This window comes from Drosophila kikkawai, chromosome 3R, assembly GCF_030179895.1.
Source record: "Drosophila kikkawai strain 14028-0561.14 chromosome 3R, DkikHiC1v2, whole genome shotgun sequence".
NCBI lineage: Eukaryota > Metazoa > Arthropoda > Insecta > Diptera > Drosophilidae > Drosophila > Drosophila kikkawai.
Window position 1 is genome coordinate 31,254,737 of NC_091731.1, and position 20,282 is coordinate 31,275,018.

General features: G+C 49.7%; 6 protein-coding genes across 10 annotated transcripts; 3 read left to right on the forward strand and 3 right to left on the reverse strand.

Moving 5' to 3' along the window:
* On the reverse strand, positions 1-1,681 carry alpha-Man-Ic (alpha-Mannosidase class I c). Its single transcript, XM_017171345.2, has one exon. It carries the CDS (start codon positions 1,679-1,681, stop codon positions 125-127), a length of 1,557 nt encoding a protein of 518 aa, XP_017026834.1. The 3' UTR covers positions 1-124.
* A 45-nt stretch (positions 1,682-1,726) lies between these two features.
* Cog7 (conserved oligomeric Golgi complex subunit 7) lies at positions 1,727-4,486 on the reverse strand. 2 transcript variants are annotated; one of them, XM_017171342.3, is made up of 4 exons: positions 4,119-4,486; positions 3,763-4,056; positions 1,936-3,707; positions 1,727-1,847 (listed from the first exon to the last, which is right to left on the reverse strand). In XM_017171342.3, exons 1-4 carry the CDS (start codon positions 4,275-4,277, stop codon positions 1,778-1,780), a joined length of 2,295 nt encoding a protein of 764 aa, XP_017026831.1. In that variant the 5' UTR covers positions 4,278-4,486; the 3' UTR covers positions 1,727-1,777. The 2 variants fall into 2 exon arrangements, with proteins under 2 accessions (XP_017026831.1, XP_017026832.1); XM_017171343.3 differs by lacking the exon at positions 1,727-1,847 and having other exon boundaries at positions 1,851-3,707; positions 4,119-4,482.
* Positions 4,487-4,554: 68 nt separating this feature from the next.
* Positions 4,555-5,186, forward strand: LOC108077742 (uncharacterized). Its single transcript, XM_017171206.3, has 2 exons — positions 4,555-4,847; positions 4,906-5,186. Exons 1-2 carry the CDS (start codon positions 4,649-4,651, stop codon positions 5,184-5,186), a joined length of 480 nt encoding a protein of 159 aa, XP_017026695.1. The 5' UTR covers positions 4,555-4,648.
* An 11-nt stretch (positions 5,187-5,197) lies between these two features.
* LOC108077743 (uncharacterized) lies at positions 5,198-5,787 on the forward strand. 2 transcript variants are annotated; one of them, XM_017171207.2, is made up of 2 exons: positions 5,198-5,344; positions 5,402-5,787. In XM_017171207.2, exons 1-2 carry the CDS (start codon positions 5,198-5,200, stop codon positions 5,639-5,641), a joined length of 387 nt encoding a protein of 128 aa, XP_017026696.1. In that variant the 3' UTR covers positions 5,642-5,787. The 2 variants fall into 2 exon arrangements, with proteins under 2 accessions (XP_017026696.1, XP_017026698.1); XM_017171209.2 differs by having other exon boundaries at positions 5,405-5,787.
* eIF2Balpha (eukaryotic translation initiation factor 2B subunit alpha) lies at positions 5,784-7,140 on the reverse strand. Its single transcript, XM_017171205.3, has 6 exons — positions 7,001-7,140; positions 6,841-6,942; positions 6,563-6,774; positions 6,341-6,495; positions 6,014-6,284; positions 5,784-5,959 (listed from the first exon to the last, which is right to left on the reverse strand). The coding sequence occupies exons 1-6, from the start codon at positions 7,032-7,034 to the stop codon at positions 5,813-5,815; spliced, it is 921 nt and encodes a 306-aa protein (XP_017026694.1). The 5' UTR covers positions 7,035-7,140; the 3' UTR covers positions 5,784-5,812.
* Positions 7,141-7,211: 71 nt separating this feature from the next.
* On the forward strand, positions 7,212-19,799 carry Vps13B (vacuolar protein sorting 13B). Of its 3 annotated transcripts, none has more exons than XM_017171202.3 (10): positions 7,212-8,695; positions 8,754-10,095; positions 10,154-11,787; positions 12,274-14,096; positions 14,221-14,599; positions 14,656-15,686; positions 15,746-16,108; positions 16,165-16,920; positions 16,981-19,399; positions 19,463-19,799. In XM_017171202.3, exons 1-10 carry the CDS (start codon positions 7,406-7,408, stop codon positions 19,676-19,678), a joined length of 11,253 nt encoding a protein of 3,750 aa, XP_017026691.1. In that variant the 5' UTR covers positions 7,212-7,405; the 3' UTR covers positions 19,679-19,799. The 3 variants fall into 3 exon arrangements, with proteins under 3 accessions (XP_017026691.1, XP_017026693.1, XP_070142500.1); XM_070286399.1 differs by lacking the exon at positions 7,212-8,695 and having other exon boundaries at positions 8,897-9,038; positions 9,097-10,095; XM_017171204.3 differs by lacking the exons at positions 10,154-11,787; positions 12,274-14,096; positions 14,221-14,599; ... (3 more) ...; positions 16,981-19,399; positions 19,463-19,799 and having other exon boundaries at positions 7,241-8,695; positions 8,754-9,038; positions 9,097-9,235.
* Positions 19,800-20,282: the final 483 nt, after the last annotated feature.

Here is a 20,282-nt window from a genome sequence, read left to right on the forward strand (position 1 = left end):
TTAAATGGGTTAATAGGACAAATGGGCGATACTACTTTATTTTGCTATATTAACCCATCAATGAACACTTTTATTTTAATATTTTATTACACAATATGAAACATTTAAATTTGAAAACTTCATTTTACTCTTCCGTTGAAATATATAAACGATACTTAGGGTTTACTCCTTTAATAGGCAAGAAGTGACCCGCGCTATTGAAGACCCACTCTTGTAGCGGAATTACCTCATCCTCCGAAAACAGCAGATACAAGTACTTGAGAGTCGCCCCCAAGAAGTAACCCCTTTGCACATCATCCGATCCCGAGGATTCTTTGTAGACATCTAGGATACCAGCATATCCATGAGGAGTTCGGCAGTACTTCTCCAAAGCCAAGACCAGAGCACGTCCCCATTCCCTGTACTTCTTGTCGCGACTCAAACGCCATAGTTTCAAATAGCTCTCGACGATTTCCGGGCGTAGTACATAGAAGGTTCTCTGGAGGGATTTTATTTCCTTTCTAGCTTCCTCCGAGAAACCCATCTCCTCCGGACCCAGGCCAGTAGGTGACTGCCTATAGAGGTCATGACAGGTGTCGCCAATGCCAATGCCAATCTGGGCATACTTCGCCCAGTGTTTCATCAGCGTTTGCTCTGCTCCCAGGGCAAAGAGGCCAGCGGCAAAGCAATTCGACTGCTTCATCCGATCGGTTCGTGTACCGTCTACCACCTCCGGTATGTAGATCACATCCTCCGTGGTTATTTCCACCATATTCTGCACCACCGCCAACATGGCATCTTTGAAAATCTGCAAAGTTTCAGAATCACTTCTTCCGGACTGGATCCAGGACTTCAAGAGGTAATCATGGAATCGGTTTATCGAGCATCTGGAGTTTTCCCATCTGCCATATTTCGTGCAAAACGAGTTCGGGTACAGGCCATTCGGTTTGTTCATATCGGCCAGCAACCGCCGGATGCCGTCAACGGAGTCTTTGTAGACTGGATTCCCGGTTATTTCGCTGAGATAGAAGAACTCCAAGTGCAGGGCCCCAAACTCCGAGATACGTGCTATATCGGTGAGGGATCTTTTACGGAATTGGTCATCGTTTGGTACCACAAACCGCCTGGGTATTCCCGTGGCTGTCTGGAAGGCTGGCAGTATCTTATCCGCTATGTGGATAGCCTTATCTCTGTATAACTGATCTCCAGTTAGGGCATACATAGTCAACATGGGTCCCAGCATCCTAGAAGTTAGTTCAAAAATGGATAAGGTTTCATCCACGCGATCCAAGGTGAATGATTTCCGGATCCATTCCCGTGACCGGTTCAACTCCTTGTACAGACCCATCACATACAGAGTGTCCATGCTTTCTATGATTGTTGAGCCCAGTTTGTGGTGCCCGAATTCGCTGCCGAAGTTAACGCGTCGAGTAATCGGACGGAATTCATTGGTGCCCCAAGTGAATCTGGCATAATTTCTCCAGGCATGCAGCATCATCTCCTTGATCTTTCTCCGCATTGCTTCCGGGGTTTCCTCAAGGGGATCCTTATGTTTTACTTTATCTTCTTCCTCCTGAGTTAAAGCAAGAGACATCAAGGCGATTGTTAAGATTCCCATGGCTATGTACAGGATTTTGGCAGACTTTTTTGTAGAATGCCATTTGTTATGCGCCCGACGGATGGTAAAAAAGAAGAAATACATTCCGATTCCGAGTTAAAATGCGCTTTGAATAAAGTGGAGACGGTAAGTGGGTGTAACACTGAACTTGACCAGAGCCACTAGGTTCCGGACACTTGTTTAAACATTTGATATGCCTTTGTATAGAGACAGCACTTGGAGTTGGAGCGTAAGGTGGGCCTTATCATACCTATTAGTTTCAGTAAATATATTATTCATAGCTTGAATATTTACAATTATATTTTAATAAATTTTAATAATAAATATAAAACACCTACTGTGTAGATATAATATTGCGCATTTGCCGAATGGCCGTGACCAGACGCGGCTCACAGCCACTGCTCAGAGTCAGATACTGATCCGGAGCGGCCTTAAGCAGCGTTAGAATCTGGGACAGCTGCAAGTTGATGGACAAGCCCAGCTCCTCGAGCACGTTGGACAGGTACTCGATGTCCACACTAAGCTGTGTGGCAGCCGAAGGAGGCAGCGACTTGATTTGCAGGATCTGTGTCTGGTACAACACGCAGCACTGCTCCACGACGAGGGACAGCAGGACATCGGCACAGGGAATGGCTTGGGTATACTTAATGTTGCACACCTCCAGAGCCTGCTTTAGCAAGGAGGATGGCGACAGCAGCAGTGGCTCCAGGTGCTGCGGCAAGGTGAGCAGGTACTGGCCAATCTGGGTGATGCTCTCTTGCGGAGCAAAGCTAAACGATGGCATCTCAATGCCCGACGCCGCGTGCTCCTCCACCGGTGGACGAATATGCGCCAGATGTGTCTCGATTGGCTGCAGCAATATATTCAGCGTAATGTCGTGGGTTTCGGTAAAATGACTCTTGAGAGTCGTGTAGATCTGCGGAAAGATTCCAAGGCTGTCGGTGGCCTCCGACTTCTTTTGCTGATAGTCAGCTATGCTGTTCAGCAGCTGAGTGCGAGCCGCATGATCGCAGGTCTGGAAAATGGTGATGGGTCCTCGGCTGGATGGCTTGGCCAGTCGATTGGCTAGATTAGCCATGCGTGTGTGCAAATCCTGCTCGAATTGATGGAGCTGCTGTTGAAAATCGGCCAGGCACTGCAGCTGCGACATGGTGTATTGCAGCAGCGACCAGTTCTCGCTCTGCGCCGCATAACTGCTTGATCCCAAGCTCAGTCCAATCTGCCGCTGAATGCGACCGAAGCTCTCCAATTGCCGCTTGAAGATACCATTCAACAGGGTTATGAGCTTGCACAGGGCCAGGTCACTGGTTATGGAAGCACATCGCTCGCAGGCCTCCTTCAGCCACTCGTAGAGCTTCCTGGTGCTCTCCTCCAGGTGACGGACGCCATCACTGGGAGTAGCCTGGTTGGAGGACAGCCGATCCACCTGGGTCGACAACTGGGTCTCCTCCAGTCGCGGATATTGCTGAATGAACTTGTGGAAATACTCGAACACCGCCTCGCCCAGCAGACGATGCAGCTCCTCGGGCAAGGTAATGTGCGATTGCTCAAGCAAGGAGTTCAGATGCAGCACAAAGCTATGATTTACTTGGGCGAACAGGGCCAGCATCTCCAACCTCTCATTGGAGGTCTTCAAAAGCTGCAGTATATGCGCATCCCGAGTGGGTTGCAGTGCCGGCAGCAGCTCTGCAATCACCAGAAAGGGCTGCATGCATTCCTCACCAAAGAGGTTTGTGCACCACTTGACCTGGCGCTGACAGTGTTCCAGCAGCTGATCGTAGTACAAGGTGAGGAACTGCTGATGCTGTGGCTGCGTCTCCGTTCCCTGCAGTTCCAGAGTTTGCTTCCACTGCTGCTGCCAGAAGTTCTTTTGGACAGCTCGATAGTACTGCTGGAGTTGCGGCAATCGCTGGATGCTTGTGAAGATCTGGACGTAGTGCTGGGCCTGCTCTAGGTTGCCCTCGGCGAAGCATTGCACCACGCTGGGCGATGCCAGTGCCTCCAAGCGATTCTTAAAGTCCTCCACTTGAGTGAGACGCTCGGCATGTCCAGGCAACTGTTCCTGCGCGACCAGTGACTTTTGCAGGGCCATCAGCTTGTCGCAAACCCCCTGGAAAGCAATGATTAATATAAGGATTCGCTTTTAGGGAAGCCACACCAAATACCTTTAGATCATTGCGCTCGAAGCCATCCTCCAGCTCGGCTAGAAGGTTCCCCCATCCATCCGACTCCTGTAGCGACTCCTTGGCCACCTGCAGGCGCTGACTCTTAGTGTTCAACCGTTCCAAGGTGGCCATGCACTCTCCCGTTTCGCTTTGCACTGCTGCCACCTCCAGTCGCATGGCACTCATCTTCTCCTGCAAACGGCGAACCTCTCCCTGGAGAGCGACGGACTCTTTGGCGATCCGGGGCATGCTGGCCACCACCTGCCGGCTGGACTCCTCTACGGCATTGTTAACCTGTCGTTTGAGGAAGTTTTTCTCATAAACGTCTTGGGTTGAAGGGTACTCGGAGAGCTTACGTTGAATATGTACAGCTGCAACTTGGGCACGTAGCTCCGGATGAAGGAGGAGGCGGCATCGCTGTCGTCGCGTCCATTTTCCTCCACGAACTTCTTGTAGTTGGCGTTTATCCACTCGGCAGGACTAAAATTTGGCCCAGAAAGAGCAGACACATCCATGGTGACGTTGATTTCGGGCGGTATGGTGTGACCGTGAACCGAAAATTAAATAAAGTCGCAGTTGAAGAAAAACGGTCTTATTACGAAGAGCTAGAGATGAGCTGTGCCATGGAACCTATTTATTTGTTTTATTATTATAATTAATGTTAAATATTAAAATAAAAAATCTTTATAAAGTTATTTCCAAATGTATTAATAAATAGTACATTAAATTTTAATTTAAACGAAACATTTATTCCCATACAACATCTGTCACGCTCATGCCTTGTCACGCGCTCATCTCTAAACCAGCTTCTCAATTCACAACACAATTTTTTCATCGCAGCAGGGATTATTTAGATTTTTAGATATATTCTTGTGATATTTAAAACATGTCACTTGGTAATGCCGATCCTTGGCACGTAAGAAATCCAGAAATTAAGGAAGGTAGCACGGAGCCCACTGATAAAACCGACAGTTTCGAGGACAACTTCACGCCCGGAAAAGACAGCCCAACGCCCGCGAAGGACGCTGAGAGTCCCACAGGACATGAACCGCTGCCTGACTCTAGCGACTACTTAAAGCTATTAGGTGGGATGAACCTGACGGTGGTATAAATACATCCATTAAGAATATCATTACTTTTCAGAACGGAAGCTGGCCCGGGTACAAAAGGGTAACAAACTACTGGACAACCTTCGGGACAAGCGGCAGGATTGTATGCGGGGATTACTGGAATCCGAAGGAGTGCCAATTTCCATATTCGAGCAGTTCCTTGAGCTTGACACACCCATTGAGAGCGGTCGTCTCCATCGCCACTTGCTGCCCGTCCAGGCTGTGAACGTTGGGGAAACCGTGTATATTGTGGACCACGACGCACTGCAGCGTTCAGAGGAGGAGGAGGAGGCCCAGTCGGCGGCTGAACACTAACTAAAATCACAATGAATTCCCTATTTGGCAACGTCTTCTTATTTCTCACTGAGCTGGCCTGGAAGAGTCGCCTAACCATACCCGTTCTGGTCACCACCGCCTTCCTCGTGATGGACATTCGCCTGCAGATCGAGATCAACATACAGACGGGCCAATTTGTAAGTTGAAAATATTGCTATTTCACTGCAGCCTCGAATCTGGAATCGCTTTTAAAGCAGAATCCCAGCGACATGGACGACGATGATGCCATGGCTGCCCACGATCATGGCACGGATGAGAGCGGCAGTGACAGCTACACGGATGATCTCGAGGAGTACAACAGCGAATACACCAACGACGATGGCAACAACAGCGAGACTTCTCACTACAGCATGGACATCTACGATCCCTGGGGCTCCGACTGGGAGGCCGAAGACGATGTCGAAGCTAACTACTCTCGGCAGGTGTCGTTTTAAGCTCCCAGCACAGTTTTAAATTAGGCGTAATTGGGCCAGATAAGCTAGCTTTATATTATGTACATGTATATACTCAACAATATCGAACCCCTAATATTAATATTTAACCATTTCAAGCAGTAAAAATAAAACAAAACGAGAGTTAAGGGCATCAGCGGTTATATTGTTCGTCTACATGTAGAGTTTGATCAGCTCGTCGCTCACAGCCGACGGCGTTAGAATTCCCAGATCGGTGAAGAGCAGCGTGATGTAGACGGGTGGCGTGTAGTCCACCAGGGGATGCACCTTGCTCACATCGTTGAGGTGTTTTCGGGAGTACTAAAAAGGAGAACTTTTAGTCGGGTTTACAATGAAGAAATTACACAAACTCACTTTATACTCATCTGGCAGATCCCGCTGGTTGAGTGGATAAAGACGAGAGAACTTGAAGCTCTCAGATAGAACGTAGAAGGGCTTCTTCATCTCGCGGGCACACAGGCCCATGGTGTAGGAGCCAATCCTGTTGATAATGCCGCCACTTTCCACCACTGCTTCAGCGCCCACCATGACAAAGTCCACTGATTCCATCACATAGCCGGTGGCCGAGTCCAGAATCAGAGTGCAATCAATGCCAGCTGCTTCCAGTTCCCGCACCATTTCTTCGCTGCAAAAGAAAAAATGTTCAAGCATGCATTTTAAAGGGAAACTTCATATACTCACCCAGGATTTCCAGTGCCACCTTGTGTCACGTAAACATGGAAGGACTTTTTGTTTTGCGAGGCGGTAATCAGGGCTTTGAGGACCACACGGGATCGGGAGTGTGTCAATATGCGGCAGCCATCACTGATGAACCGCTGAGCCTGGTGGGCAATCACCTAGGAAGGGGTTACAATAAGGATTTAGTAAATTTGAGACAGACTTTAGCTAGTTTCAGAATCCCACCTGCCGGGAGTTGAGCAGCTTGGTGAGAAAGATCTTGCCGCGATGCAACATGATCTGGCGGCACTCCTCCATGTGCTTGTCGTCCAAGCTGAGCGTAATAAACCGGCAGAAAAGCTCTCCAGCAGACACAATGGCGGCAATGGACAAGTCTGTGTTCCGCATGGCGGCCACCGCTTCCCGCATGGTTGTGTGCAGGATGTGAATGGTGCCAACTGGGAAATGTGACACAAAGGACACATGTAATTGGTAAATCTTGCACAAAATAAACACAAACATACACTGTTTCTTTTCCAGGATCATCAGCAAAGTCCTAATGGCCGCAATGCCAGAGGAAAGGTCCCTGTCCTCCTCCAGCAGCTGCAGGAAGTATTTGACAACATCTAGGGGCGGAATTGTATAAGCGATTCATTCAGTATTAATAATTAATGCTAAGCTTACCAAAATTCTGATTATTCTCCGTAATTTGCGGCATTTTGTTGAAATTGTAAGAATCCGCCAGATGCTGCACGTCAACAAAATCAAACAGCTGTTTGAGCCAGAAAACAGCTGTTCAAAGCAGCATTTTTCAACACTGTCACATAACAATTCGCAGCACTGCACCGGCTCAGAGTGTTGCAAAAGGTTGTCGCCCGGCACACAGTGTTGGACAGTGCTGCGATTGTGCCCAAAACGTAAACAATCAAAAATTTGTTTATTTTCGTTTACTTTTCGGCATAAATTCAAAACTAAATCCCCAGCATGAAATTCAAGTAATTCGCCGGCAACGCAAGCAAAGAGTTCCACGTGAGAGAGCCAGCCATTAGCCAGGTGGTCGACGGATAAGGAGCGATCCCCAACGCCACCATGTTCAAACTGGAGTCCTACATCACTCCGATTCTGCTGAACTACGTGGCCAAGTATGTCAAGAACTTCCGCGACGAGGATGCCCAGGTGTCGCTGTGGGAGGGCGAGGTCACCTTCCAGAATTTGGACCTGCGGCTGGAGGTGCTCGAGGAGGAGCTCAATATGCCCGTGGAGCTGGTCTCCGGCCACATCCACGAGCTGAGCATACAGGTGCCCTGGACCAAGCTGATGTCCGAGCCGGTTAAGATCGTCATCAACACGATCGAGTTCGTGGCCAAGCTGCCGGACAGCGAGAGCAAGCAGCGCCGGGCCTCGTTCCAGCAGGAGCAGCGCAGCAAAGCGCAGCGAACGCAAGACGAGGCGGCGGAGCAGCAGCCCAAGAGCTCCGCCCCGGCCAGTAGCTCCAGCGTGGTGAACAAGATCATCAACAACATCACGCTGCAGTGCAACAACATCATCCTGAAGTACGTGGAGGACGACATCGTGGTCTCCATGAACGTACAATGCCTGAACTTTACCTCCGCCGGCGAGGACTGGAAGCCCGCCATGGTGGATGTGCATCCCGTGTCCGTGGTCATGAGAAAGCTGCTGCAGATATCCGATTTGACCATCTGCCTGGACAAGCGGAACACGGACGGCCGAATAGATGTGTGCCAAGAGCCGGTGCTCTATCGCTGCAGCCTGGAGTGTCGCGTGCTCCGCAAATACAATGCCAAAACAGTGAGCACCTCCAGCACCACACGAATAGGAGTGCTTACCAAGGCGTTGGACATCAATGTGTCGTCTTTGCAATTCCCAATGATGATGAGACTGGCCAAAATGCTCATCGAACTAAAACCGGCTGCATCCGAGGAGGAACCGGCGAACCCGAATAACCAGACGGAGGATACAACCGAAAGCCACGCGGCACAGCAGGAAGCCGATCCCCCTGGACAGAGCCTGCTCTGGAGGGCCTGGAACATGCTGCCCAGCTTTGAGGCTGAGGCGCCTCCCACGGTGTGCGACGAACGGATGGGCCACGCCTTCGACATAGGCATCTACGCCGAGGAGCTGAACTTCCAGCTCAAGAACTCTGAGTACTTCACCGATCAGAGCATGGGCGGCATCAAGCGGATACGCTACACCCCGATCCTGCGGATCAGCCTGGGCGGGCTCTACTACGAGCGGTCGGAGTTGAAGGAGTGCGACTGGACGAACGTAAAGGCGGGGCTGTCCAGCATGTGCATGGAACCGATGGGTGCTTACCGAAGCGAGGAGCAAGTCGATCGCAACCTGGTCAACACGGAGTCGGTGAGTAGCAAATCGTTTTCTTGGCCACAAGAGGAAAGTACCTACTCTGCTCCCGCAGTTCATAGACGAGCGCTCCTTCATCGACAAGAGCCTGTTCGACGAGCACTACATGTTCGCCGATCGGATGTGGTGCAGCTACAACTACGAGGACTACGTGGCTCGGAACACGGATGAGTATATGCTGTTTCGCAGCCCCGTGCTGGCCTTTGACATTGTCGAGCACCGTGTGCCGCCCAAGACGAACCACACCAGCCACCATCCGGTGGCAGAGAGCCAGCTGCGGATTCAGTACCGTGTGCTGTCCGCCGGAATCACCTTCCACTTTTCGCAGTCCTTTGCGCAGGTTAAGAATGTAATTACCGATTTAATTCGTCCTTACGATTACTCGGGATATCATTCAGAAACGGTGAGCGATGTGAAGGCTCCTGAGGAGCACGCCGACATGACTGTGCCGGACTTGGAGTATCTGGTGGCCCTCGCACCCACGTGCAACTACAAGATCGAGCTGCGCAACATGGTAGTTCAGTTGTATCCGCGCCAGCAGAAGGAGGAGACATCGTCGAGTAACCATCACCAACTGACCACCACAGTGAAGCAGTCCCTGTTGCCATATTTGCAGCTGAGGCTGTCCCTGGTGGAGGGCACCATTTGCGGTCCAGCGAATCCCCAACGCCTTGTCCAGCTCATCCCTCATCTGCAGGACAAGCCTCGGGAGGTGCTCAATGCCTGCTATAACTGCTACAACTTCGGCATAAAGAATGTGACGCTGATAATTCTGAACACCAGTCTGGATGGTGGGCAGGCCAAGCTCTTGAGCATTCCCCGCATGCAGGTGACCTTGAACCGCCTGCTGCTGCCTCATCTCTGGCGGCAGAACGAGGCAGCGGCTTTGGAAAAGGCGGAACTCAAGTCAGAGATAATGGCCTTGGAGTTCTCAAAGAGAGATTTTATCCTGGCCAAGCGACTGGTTCCTCTGATCACGAGCTTTGATGCCTTTGAGCTGTGCCAACTGGCCCATTTAGTGGCCCAGGTTAATGTCCATTCAGAGTTGATAAAACTGCAAACTGTTTGCACCAAACTGGGCCTAAGCTACCACAAGTATCACTCCCACTTGGCTGCCGTTGCTTCGCTGCAAGGCATTCAGGCGGACGTTGTCCAAACCAAAATGAATTCTCGAAATGGTGTGCTTTCCACCTCGCCGAATGCCAACAACAAGTGGCTAGAGGTGCAGCTCCAGTTACCTCTGGAAGTGGACAATCAAGAGGAGCAAAAGAAGACTAGGACACCCGGCACTGTGGTGTGCCTTTGGCTGGAACCATTTCGCATCACCACGGATATTTACCTGCTGCAGTTTCTCAACTTTTCGCATCAGCGCAGCAAGCCGAAAGCTAAGGATAATGGTAAGTATTCCTTCGAGATCTTGGGTAAATAGGTATTTTTAGTAAACCCCCTCCTCAGAAGCTGACACCGACGTGGAGACACTCAGCCAGTCGGAGACACCTATTGCTCAATCTCTCTCCAACTACTCCACCATATCCGCCATGAACGACCTTCAGCCGCGTCGCATCAGCCGGAACAACAGTCGCAAGATCTCTGTGCCTGAGGAGACCGTCCATCTTAGTTCTGAGCGCGATGAGAAGCATACCCAGACGGAGCCTATAAACCCAGTGATGAGCAGCCATAAGCCCAAAGCAACTAACTTTGATCCCAAGCAGCTGGTAGATCGCCTGAGTAACCTCGTAGTTCTCGTGGAGATTGCCCAGGCCCAGGTGAACGTGTGCGAGGCAATGATGCTTAGAAAGTCAGGAGAAGAGGATGTTGAGTACACCTCTATCCGCTTGCCTCATGTCAAGGTAAAATCAGGCAATTGCGACTCCATCCAGCGTGGCAATATCCGATCCGTGGTCTGGTTGGCCACCCAAGCGGAGCTCTTCAATTGGGTCATCGATCTGAACGAGTTCAATGTGTGCTGCCGTCGAGCGAATGTAACCGAGATGATAGTGGCTCCAGTTAGGACCACCATAACCCTGGCTCTGTCCCACAAAGTGGCTGAAGCGGAGCAGCAGCAGAGAACCAGCCAGGTGGCTGAAGCGGAGCAGCAGCAGAGAACCAGCCAGGTGGCTGGATCGGAGCAGCAGCAGAGAACCAGCCAGGAGAGCCAGGAGAGGATAAGTGGAGGATCGGAGGAAGCGTCTGATCAGGGCACCTACTCCATAAATGTTCATGTGGATATGTCGGCCATCAATATATTCGCTGTGAGGGTAAAACTGTTGCATGAGCACTGCCAAATCCTTGCCAAGACGTACGCCTCCCTTTATCCGGATGAACCTGCTCCATTAAAGTGCAAGCCCATTGAAGTCAAGCCCAGACTAGAAGTTTACACTGGCAGTTCGCAGAACTATCCGGTGATCAGGGAGTTCCTGGAGCTAGATCCCAACTTTGAGGCACCAAAACCTCATTCCCTTACAGCTCCCAAGATCTCGCTGGTAATATTTTGCCAATGGACAATACCCCGAATATGCTTGGAAATGGAGAACACGGTGAATACTAAGCACAGTAAAATGGTGACCACCCTGGAGGATCTTCTTCTGAATATCGACAGGCACAGTGACTTTACCAAGATTACCACAAAAGTGGAAAACTTCAGCCTCAACTATTACGAGGAGAGGCAGCCTCAAGATTGGGAAAGAATCGAGGACTTTCACATCAAAATGCTGGGAGATGGTGGCACAAATTTGCCTCTATTGAATGTGGTGGTCACCACAGTCAGCCTGCAGGATCTGTATGCGAAAATTGGAGCCAGAAATCCTCGCAACAAGCAGCACACCATCTCTGAGGTGCTAATCGATGTGCAACCAATAGAGATGGTGTTGGACTTGGATCAAATAACCGAGTTTATAACACCGCTGTGTGAGGTACTTGAGATAATAAAAAGTCCCAGTCCTGAGGAGGCATCATCGTCCCAGCCATCTGTTCCCAGCCAGATTACCACGGTTCAGGACCTGCCCATGGTGCATTTGAACAGCAAGGGCATCTACGTTTACATTCCCTTGTCGACGGGCAGAAAGAACTGCAGTGTGCTGCTGCTCAGGGTAAGTTGCAGCTTGAACTACCGATATTTTTGGGGGGGAAATCCGGCCTGTTTTATAGGGGTTTTTTACGATTTTTATACCCTTGCAGGGTATTATAATTTCAGTCAGAAGTTTGCAACGCAGTGAAGGAGACGTTTCCGACCCTATAAACCATATATATTCTTGATCAGCATCAACAGGGGAATCTTTCTAGATATGTCCGGAAGAAATCGATTTTTTGGCCATTTTTGCGAAATTTCATAAGGGGTTACATCATTAAAATTAGCAAAAATGACCAAAATTTTTGATTTCTTAAAATTTTAAATTTGGTATGCAGTTTTTTTTAATTAATAAAAACTAACACAAAACTGCTTTCCGAATCGAAATTAATGCATTTTTGGCTTAGTTGTGATATATTTTAATTGTTACCTGCAAGGGTATACAAACCTTGGCTGGCCAAGGTTAGCTTTCTTTCTTGTTCTATAATTATATACTCGTTTTAAACAGATCGAAAGCATTCAGCTTACGCCGAGCCTCGAAAATCCCCTGGTCCGGCAACTCGTCCGTTCGGATATCTACCAAAAGGCCGCCGAGCTGAACATGCTAAATACTCCCGGCGCCTTGGTCGAGGATCGCCAGTATGAGCTAAGCGTTAGGAAGGTATCCCTGTCCACCGGCAACTGGAAGCAGACACAGAGGTATCGGCGCGAAAAGAACTTGGCCAGCAAGCACAACAACCCCGCCTTTGAGTGGAACAACCAGAGTCAGGCCACCGAGCTGGACCACATGGAGATCTTCAAGGACTTTGACTTTATCATGATCTATGCTCCGGCCATAAGCTACGATCGCTACCTCGTAAGCGGCCAAAGTGTGGAGTATAATTGCGTCACAGACTTTGTTTCCTCGCTGAACACACATCAAATTAGCCTGATTTGTTGCATATTAGTCCGTATGCAGCGGCTAAGTTGCATCATCGATGACGTCTGTGTGGCAAAGTGTGCCAAAGAAAGAGCACTTGGCCAGGTATCCGAACGTAGAAGCACCAGTGACACCGCTTTGTTGTCTTCTACTAAACCCAAAAAATGCTCTCAAAAGTTTCCTAATAGAAACTGCCGACAGGATCTAAATAACAAGCAAAGGAGCTCTAGTTTCTTGGATGCCAGAGGGAGTAGTGACATATTTTTGGGATCTTGCCAAAGCGATTCGGGCATCAACTTGTCGGGCAGTCGTGGTAGGAGTTATCAAAGATCTCTGACTGCCGACGACTGCCTTCAGCGAGGCTATCCTCGCAGCGTGTCCTTTGTGGCTGGCATATTCGTTTTGAAAATCTATGATGTCCTAGAACTGGAGGATCTGGAACGTCCGGCCATGAAGCCTCTACTTTTAATCCTCGTGTCCCAGCCCAGTTTCATGTCCACACAAAACCTGAAGGCCTCCGTAACTCAAGCCTCCATTTTTAATGTCAACGTCAATGTGGCTACCCCTTCGACAGGGGAGGACAACACGGACTTGGATCAGTTTAATGAGCCCATCTTTGACACATTACCTGGCCAGTTGAGCAGCTCGGGGATTCCTCCTCCCCTGCTGACCATGAGGACCCAGTACGATCGCCTGCAGCAAAAGGAAGTGGATGTGGACCTGCGAAAGCCCATCCTGCTGCGATTGTGTGAGACGCGAGTGAAGCAACTGGCCAGTGATGTGATCCGCATTTACACGGTTCTCAACGAGACTCCCTGCTTTGCCGTGCGCAGCCAGCGTCCCGTGGAGGAAGGCTCGCAGCTCCGGCAGATGAAGACGAACTGCTACAACGCAGATAGGTTGCATTTATCCAGCGATCGCATCACCATCAAGTTCTACGACGAGGAACGGTCGTACAAGTGCAGCCTGGTGTGCCTGGACTTTAGCACCCGCATCAAGTTCAGTGCCCGACCCCAAAAGGCTGTCATTAGGTCCACCTTGGGTTCCATCTATGTCCAGTCGGGGGGCAAGATGTTGCTGCATCCGTTGCTGATGCGTTTGTCGGTGGATCTGGTCAGTGAGCCATGGTGCGACGAACTGTTGATCAATGCCACCTTCAAGTTGAACTTCCTGCACGTAGATGCAGCTGTTCTGAGTATTCTGCAGCTGCAAAAGGCACAGGATGGTGTCAATCGCATACGGGAGTATGCCAATGAGGAGTGGCAGCAGTTCCTCTATCGTCGTCCTGTGCTGGGAACTCCTGAGGAGATCCCACCCTGCGATCTAATCAAGTGCACGCCGTCGAATGAGTCCATAGAGAGAATCAAAAGGCCTTTGAATTCTACGGCTGAATTTTACCAGGATGATCTTAGGTGAGGAAAGAAACTCATGTGGATTTGATTTAACTAACCATAACAATTTCTTAGAAAGTGCCCCTTTTTGGCACTGAATTAACCATAACCTCCCTTAACTCTTCAACTCTCTAACCTTTTTCAGAGCTGGCGCCTTTCAGTTTGTGTATTTAAACTCAGAGTCCGTGCTGCCCATGCCCTACCAAGTGCAGATCATCAAGAAGAACTATGGAATTATTTGTTGGCGCTACCCACAGCCCCGGCAGATGACCAGCATCCTTATATATCCAGTGCCCATGCCAGTTAGTCATCCCATTCAAATCAGATGCCGCATGGAGTACTTTAGTGAGACACACGAAACCTTTCTCCACTACTGCGATTTCCTGCTCTCGGAGACCGCCACCAGGCAGTTGACCCCACCGGATCGTCCCATCTGTGCCACCATCTGGAGGGTGGTCATTCTGCAGTCCCTGATCGCTGTGGATGGCACTTGTTTTGAGGGCGACACGGATGAGGATCTTTCGGTAAAACTTTCGGTAACATTAACTGATAAACTCATCTAATTCACAACTCCTTCCAGATTGAGTACATCCACTCCGACTTTAAGGCAGATGAAACCAATGACTTTATATTGCATCCCAAAGTTCTGGTGGGTTGCATGCGCATCGATACGGTTTTTAGGCCCGAGCAAGTGCCAAAACTGCAGGTGTTGCTCTGCTGCCAGGACATTGAACTGAACTTTCTGAATCAGCCAGAAGTTGGCGGAGAGCTGCCACCACTGCTGAAGGAGTACAGCCTCAGGCAGCCCCTGAATACCAGCCAAACTTTTCTCACAGTGCACGTGGAAGACCTGCAAATGCATTCTACGATTTATTCTGGACAGGATTTCAGCTTGCAGACCGAACTAAGGAGTCGAGTCAAGTGCCTGGACTATGGTTTCCTCAATATGCTGGACATTGTGGAGCCCCTGAAGTTCACCAGTTACGTGAGAGTTAGCCAGTGTCCCAGAGCCTCGGTGGAGGCTAACTTCGTGGTGGACAAGCTGCGCTTCAACTGCGGCCCCTATGTGATCCACACTTTGCTGAGTTCCAAGCAACATTGGCAGCAGGTGTTGCAGCAACGCGAGTCCCGTGACGCCTTCATGCCCAAGTGCCTGATAGTTAACCGCATGCAGATACCCTTTGGTTTTGGCCAAACGGGGACTGTGGAAAGGATCACTGTGGCGCCCGGTGAAGTGCAGTTCTATCACTTCAGAAGCTGTGCTTTCCGTCAGGAGCTTACCTTCTTCCTCGCAAATCTGCAGGAAGGGCAGAAAGTCGTGTCGAGTGACTCCGTTCACATACCTTTAAAGTTCGAGGAGGAGCACAGAGTGCAGCACTTAAGGGTGGGAGACTGCTGTCTAACGCTCAAGATGTCCAAGCTGTCGGCCACTCAGATATATATTCTGGTCAAGGGTCAAATTGAAGTGATGAGCATGGTGCCCCACAGCCTGATCACAGAGTTTCGCGTGGATGGAGAAGAGAATGGCCCTGGGGAACACCTGTTGTCCCCCAAGGAGAGATTCTTGTCTTTCTACCAGCCCGTAAAGCGTTGTGCTGATATTAATATGCGGTGAGTGAAGGTTATTTACAGAAGAACTTGCAGCATTCCATAATCTATTTGATCTTTAGCTTGAAGCTATGCTCTGGTCAGGGCAAGGGCCGCACTGGTGACATCCCCCTGAAGCCCAACAACAACAATCTGCCTTGGTTGGTAAAAGTGCCCACGCAAGCGGCCCAGCAATTCATCAGCTTGTGGGTTCGAATCTTGCGCGAGGACATAGAGATGGAGCATCTTGACGAGGAATTTCAGCCACAGAAAATTCTAATCTGCATTTGGCCCATCTTCGAGGTGTGCAACATGCTCAGCTGTGATATTCAGGCCATTGAAAGTACCAGTGGGGAGATGGCCACCATTGCAGCAAAGGGCGGAAGTTGGCCTCTAAACACGGCCACCACTCATGCCACCGAGCATAAGGTTTCCTTTAATTTTCCGTAAGTTTTCCACTTGGGTTTAGGGTATTTCTTCCTAATTAATATTCAAATTGTAGAGCTCCTTTGGGGGTCACTTCTGAGAGCGAGTACACGATGATGCTGAAGACCATGGACTGGCACAAGTTCTTCAATTACGATTCCAGCGTTTGGACCATTGAGAATGCTCTGGACAAACTAAGCAAAAACCCAGAAGTCAAGTGGCCACTGAACGATCCTGAAGAGCTGCGCCTGCAACGCGAGGTGAAGATGCCTGGCCAAAGTCCATTTGATGTCAGATACCATACCAGTGCCACGAGGGAGTTTTCGTGTACTTTGGGACTCAATGTGAGTGCCTGGGGCATGTTTATCAATTCTACAGGGTTGGAGGTGAGCCTGCGCACGATCAAGGACCCAGCACGGATTCGCATCAAAGCCAATGGCTTGGAAATGCTGCCAAGGATAACAAGTGCCTTCTGCATTCAAGTTTTCTACAACTCCGAGTGGTTTACTTCAACGAACATTTGCTTGGAAGAGCAGTCGGCCAACAATGCGGGAAGAACCATGTCCTTGCGCTGCAATTCCTTTGTGGACGTTGTATTAGTCGAAAAGGATCAAGTATTCCGTTTAATGCTGGAATACAAACAGGAAGCCGACGGCCGCCGTGTTTTCAAACTGCATTCCAAGTTTGTATTGAGCAATTTTACGGATGTAAACCTCAATGCTTTGCCCTTGGCAATGGATCACAAGGAGTCGGCCTCGCGGGAAGAAGTAGATGCCTATGCCTTTGCCAAGGAACCCCGGAGTCTAACGTCTGCGGAGGCCAACAAGAACTGGTAGGAAGTATATTACAAAGATCTTTATGTCTTAATAATTTCAATATTATTTTCTTGCAGCATTGGCACATCCCTGGATGTTTTTTACGATCTTGGCCACAAACACAACTGTGATACTGCCTTCGTGTACTTCGTTTGCTTCAGTGTTGGCGGCCATCGGGACATTTCCATACCCATTCCCCTGGCCATACCATTCGCCAGACGCTGCTTCAGCTTGCAGGCGGGACGCGAATCCATTCCCCTGATGATCACCCTGATTGAGAAGGACAATGTGCTCTATCTGAACGTGTTCCGGGACACGGCGCCAGCCATTATCATCAGCAACAATACGAATATCAAGTTTATAGTGGCCCAAACGAGTGCCTCGGAGAACAGCAATGTTAGCGTCACCAATTCCGAGTTTGTGGGCAGGCACTTCGAGTGGAATCAGTTGGTGCTGGCCCACAGCAAGTGCTATTATACCCCACCGCAGATGTATGCTAATTTTCCGGACGTGGAGTTCACCATGTGCAATCTATCCCTGGCGGTATATAAAGGTGGACAGTGTGGCAAAAACAAAATTGGATGGTCGAAGCCGGTGAGAACCGACAAGACGTGGCAGAAGTTCCTTCACATACCCAACCACGGCGATGTGAAGGTGGTGGTCTGTGATAAGCATCGGGTTATCCGGCTGAACATCTATTACATAGCTCAGCAGCTGGAGTTTTCGGTGAAGGACTTGCGTTCGCGCCTAACCAAGCCAGAAAATAATTTAATGCCAGCCGAGGATCAAGAGCTTCTCAGTTCCGAGGAGAAGGCATCCGAAGAGCAAGATCCCCTGCCGGTTATGGTGGCCTGTTCCCACTTTAGTGAGGAATGCGAAACAAAGCTGCAGACCAAGATTAGGGTCTTCATCAAGAGCCTCGTGTTCAGTCTGCAGACGGACAACCGGGAAAATGACTACCTAAAAACCGAAGTGTGCAATATCTACGCCGACGACCTAATGGCCATCTATGACGACATCGATGAGGGCAAGGAGGATCGGCGGGAGCTCCGCCTGCAGTTGCCCAACCTGCAAGTGGACAACCAGCTGTACTCCAGCGGAAAGTACGATTTCCCAGTGCTGCTTTGCGCGGAGAAACTCTACAAGCGGAACTGTGCCCTGCCCCAGGTTTACTACTTGGATGCCGTTTACCAGCAGCAGCCGCTACGAGCTCCCGTCTCCCTGTTCACCTTTGTCTTCTACCAGGATGAGATGCAGCTGCAGAGTGTTCGCTGCGAGATTCCCCCGTTTCGCGTCTACATCGAAGACGCCTACCTCAACCAGCTGCTGGAGGCACTCGTGGAGTGTGAGCCGTCCCATTGTGTGTATAGTCCGGCTGTGGAGCAGGATAGGATCCTCCTCTCTGCCGGGCAAACCCTGCTTCCCGACCAGGTTGTGGCCCAGTCCTTGTACATATCGGAGCCGCTGCGACTCAATACTTTCACGGTGGAGCCACTGAGTCTTCTGCTTTCCGTCCATACTTCGTCGAGGCTGTACATAGCCTTGGATCATTCCCCGCTTTCCTTCTCCCGCTACGAGCGGCAGCAAATCCTCACAGTTCCCCTGCGATTCGGGCAATCCTTGGGTCTGCACTACCTCAGCGGAGCCATCTTTGGCGCTGGCTGGGTAGTTGGTTCCCTGGAGATCTTGGGGAGTCCTAGCGGACTGGCTCGCTCGTTTAGCACCGGTCTCCGGGACTTTGTGTCCATGCCGGTGCAGGGACTCTTCCGCGGACCCTGGGGCTTCCTGGTGGGCGTGACCCAAGGCTCTGCCTCTCTGCTGCGCAACGTGACCGCTGGGACAGTGAATTCCGTGACAAAACTGGCTGGGTCAGTGGCCCGGAATCTGGACAGGCTGACTCTGGACGCCGAGCACATCGAGCTGACGGAGGCCAGGCGTCGGGCAAGACCCCAGGGCTTTGCCGATGGATTGACACAGGGTCTGACGGGTCTGGGTATCAGTTTACTGGGCGCCGTAGGTGGTCTAGCTCATCACACCTTGGAAGCGCGCTCTTCCGTCGGGGTTATCGCTGGCATCACCAAGGGCATCGTTGGGGCGTTCACGAAACCCATCAGTGGAGCTGCCGAGATGCTGGCACTCACGGGTCAGGGTGTTCTCCATACGGTGGGCTTCAATACGATGCCCCAGCAGGTGGAGCCGAGTATGACGAGGAACGTGGCGCTACACGGCAGCTCCTCGCGCATTTGGAGCTATCTGCCCGAGGAGTTGAGCCACGATCAGGTGCTGTTCTTCTGCGAAATCACCCTGCTGGTCAGCACACAGCTTCGTCCGGCTGTGGTGTTCCTCACCTCATCCGTGCTGGCCATAATGCAGCCAGACAGCGAGGACCTGACCTTCGCCTCGCCCGTTTCCAAGGTTGATGTGGTGGCGGACCGAGAGGATCCATCGAAGCTCTACCTTAGCCTGAAATCGGAGCAGAAGGATGACCTAGAGGGGGTGAGTTATTATTTATTTATTATTTTATTTGTTATTTTATTTGTTATTTATTCCGTATTTTAGCAACTCAACTATACCAACGAGCGGATTATGAAGTTCCTTAATGCCTCCCGACTTCAAAGCATTGCCAACGATTCCCTAAACGACTTGCTCCAGCTCCACGAACAGGATGTGGACGATCGAATCCAGCGCCAATCACAATGTATCTTCTACATTAAGCCCAACATAGGCGAACATCTGATCCACTACCTGAAGGTAATAAATCGGATAAAGGATTGATGCCACCCATACGTGTCTGGATTAGTCTAAAGTATTCTAAGGATCATGTGTGTGTTAAATGCCAAAAAAAAAAGACATTTTTTGTTACATTTTTAAAATAAAAAATTAAAGAAAAACAGTACTCCAACCTCTGATGATATAAATAATTTAAAACCAGTGTGCAAAGGTGGGTTTCAACGCCAATACCAGAAAATTCAATTTAATTAAATTGGTTTTTCGCTTAAACCGCCCCAAAGCCAAAACAATGAAACTTAAAACTTACAGGTCGCACGTGGATGCAACTTAATCATGGCCAGATAAAGCTAGCTAAGGCAAAGCCATCGGAGATTGGAGGAAACTTGTAAAAATTAACCTGTCGTCCGCAAAAACCGCCGAACGGAAGTGCTTGCCATTTTTTCGAGTTAAATATAATTTCCTTGGCTTTCTAGCTGCACAGAGGGAAATTTTAGGAAATTATTTCTAATTGAATTAAAAGGTTTTATACCAAATATTTATAGCAAAGTAAATAATATATATTTTAATAATTTCCTTAAAATATTCATAATTTCTTGTAAATTTCTGGCAAGCAAAAATCTCCTTTCTTTTATGTTAATATTTTTTTTCC

Excerpts from the sequence above, each read along its gene's own strand:
- alpha-Man-Ic (XM_017171345.2), bottom strand. The coding sequence starts at position 1,681 with ATGTATTTCTTCTTTTTTACCATCCGTCGGGCGCATAACAAATGGCAT.
- Cog7 (XM_017171342.3), bottom strand. The coding sequence starts at position 4,277 with ATGGATGTGTCTGCTCTTTCTGGGCCAAATTTTAGTCCTGCCGAGTGG. Across the intron at positions 4,057-4,118 it reads TGCAGCTGTACATATTCAAC|GTTAACAATGCCGTAGAGGA; the intron begins GTAAGCTCTCCG and ends CTCAAACGACAG. Across the intron at positions 1,848-1,935 it reads CGCAATATTATATCTACACA|GTATGATAAGGCCCACCTTA; the intron begins GTAGGTGTTTTA and ends TGAAACTAATAG.
- LOC108077742 (XM_017171206.3), top strand. The coding sequence starts at position 4,649 with ATGTCACTTGGTAATGCCGATCCTTGGCACGTAAGAAATCCAGAAATT. Across the intron at positions 4,848-4,905 it reads CGACTACTTAAAGCTATTAG|AACGGAAGCTGGCCCGGGTA; the intron begins GTGGGATGAACC and ends ATTACTTTTCAG.
- LOC108077743 (XM_017171207.2), top strand. The coding sequence starts at position 5,198 with ATGAATTCCCTATTTGGCAACGTCTTCTTATTTCTCACTGAGCTGGCC. Across the intron at positions 5,345-5,401 it reads ACATACAGACGGGCCAATTT|CAGAATCCCAGCGACATGGA; the intron begins GTAAGTTGAAAA and ends TCGCTTTTAAAG.
- eIF2Balpha (XM_017171205.3), bottom strand. The coding sequence starts at position 7,034 with ATGCCGCAAATTACGGAGAATAATCAGAATTTTG. Across the intron at positions 6,775-6,840 it reads GATCCTGGAAAAGAAACAGT|TTGGCACCATTCACATCCTG; the intron begins GTATGTTTGTGT and ends CACATTTCCCAG. Across the intron at positions 6,496-6,562 it reads AGCTGCTCAACTCCCGGCAG|GTGATTGCCCACCAGGCTCA; the intron begins GTGGGATTCTGA and ends ACCCCTTCCTAG.
- Vps13B (XM_017171202.3), top strand. The coding sequence starts at position 7,406 with ATGTTCAAACTGGAGTCCTACATCACTCCGATTCTGCTGAACTACGTG. Across the intron at positions 11,788-12,273 it reads GCAGTGTGCTGCTGCTCAGG|ATCGAAAGCATTCAGCTTAC; the intron begins GTAAGTTGCAGC and ends CGTTTTAAACAG. Across the intron at positions 16,109-16,164 it reads AAGGTTTCCTTTAATTTTCC|AGCTCCTTTGGGGGTCACTT; the intron begins GTAAGTTTTCCA and ends TTCAAATTGTAG.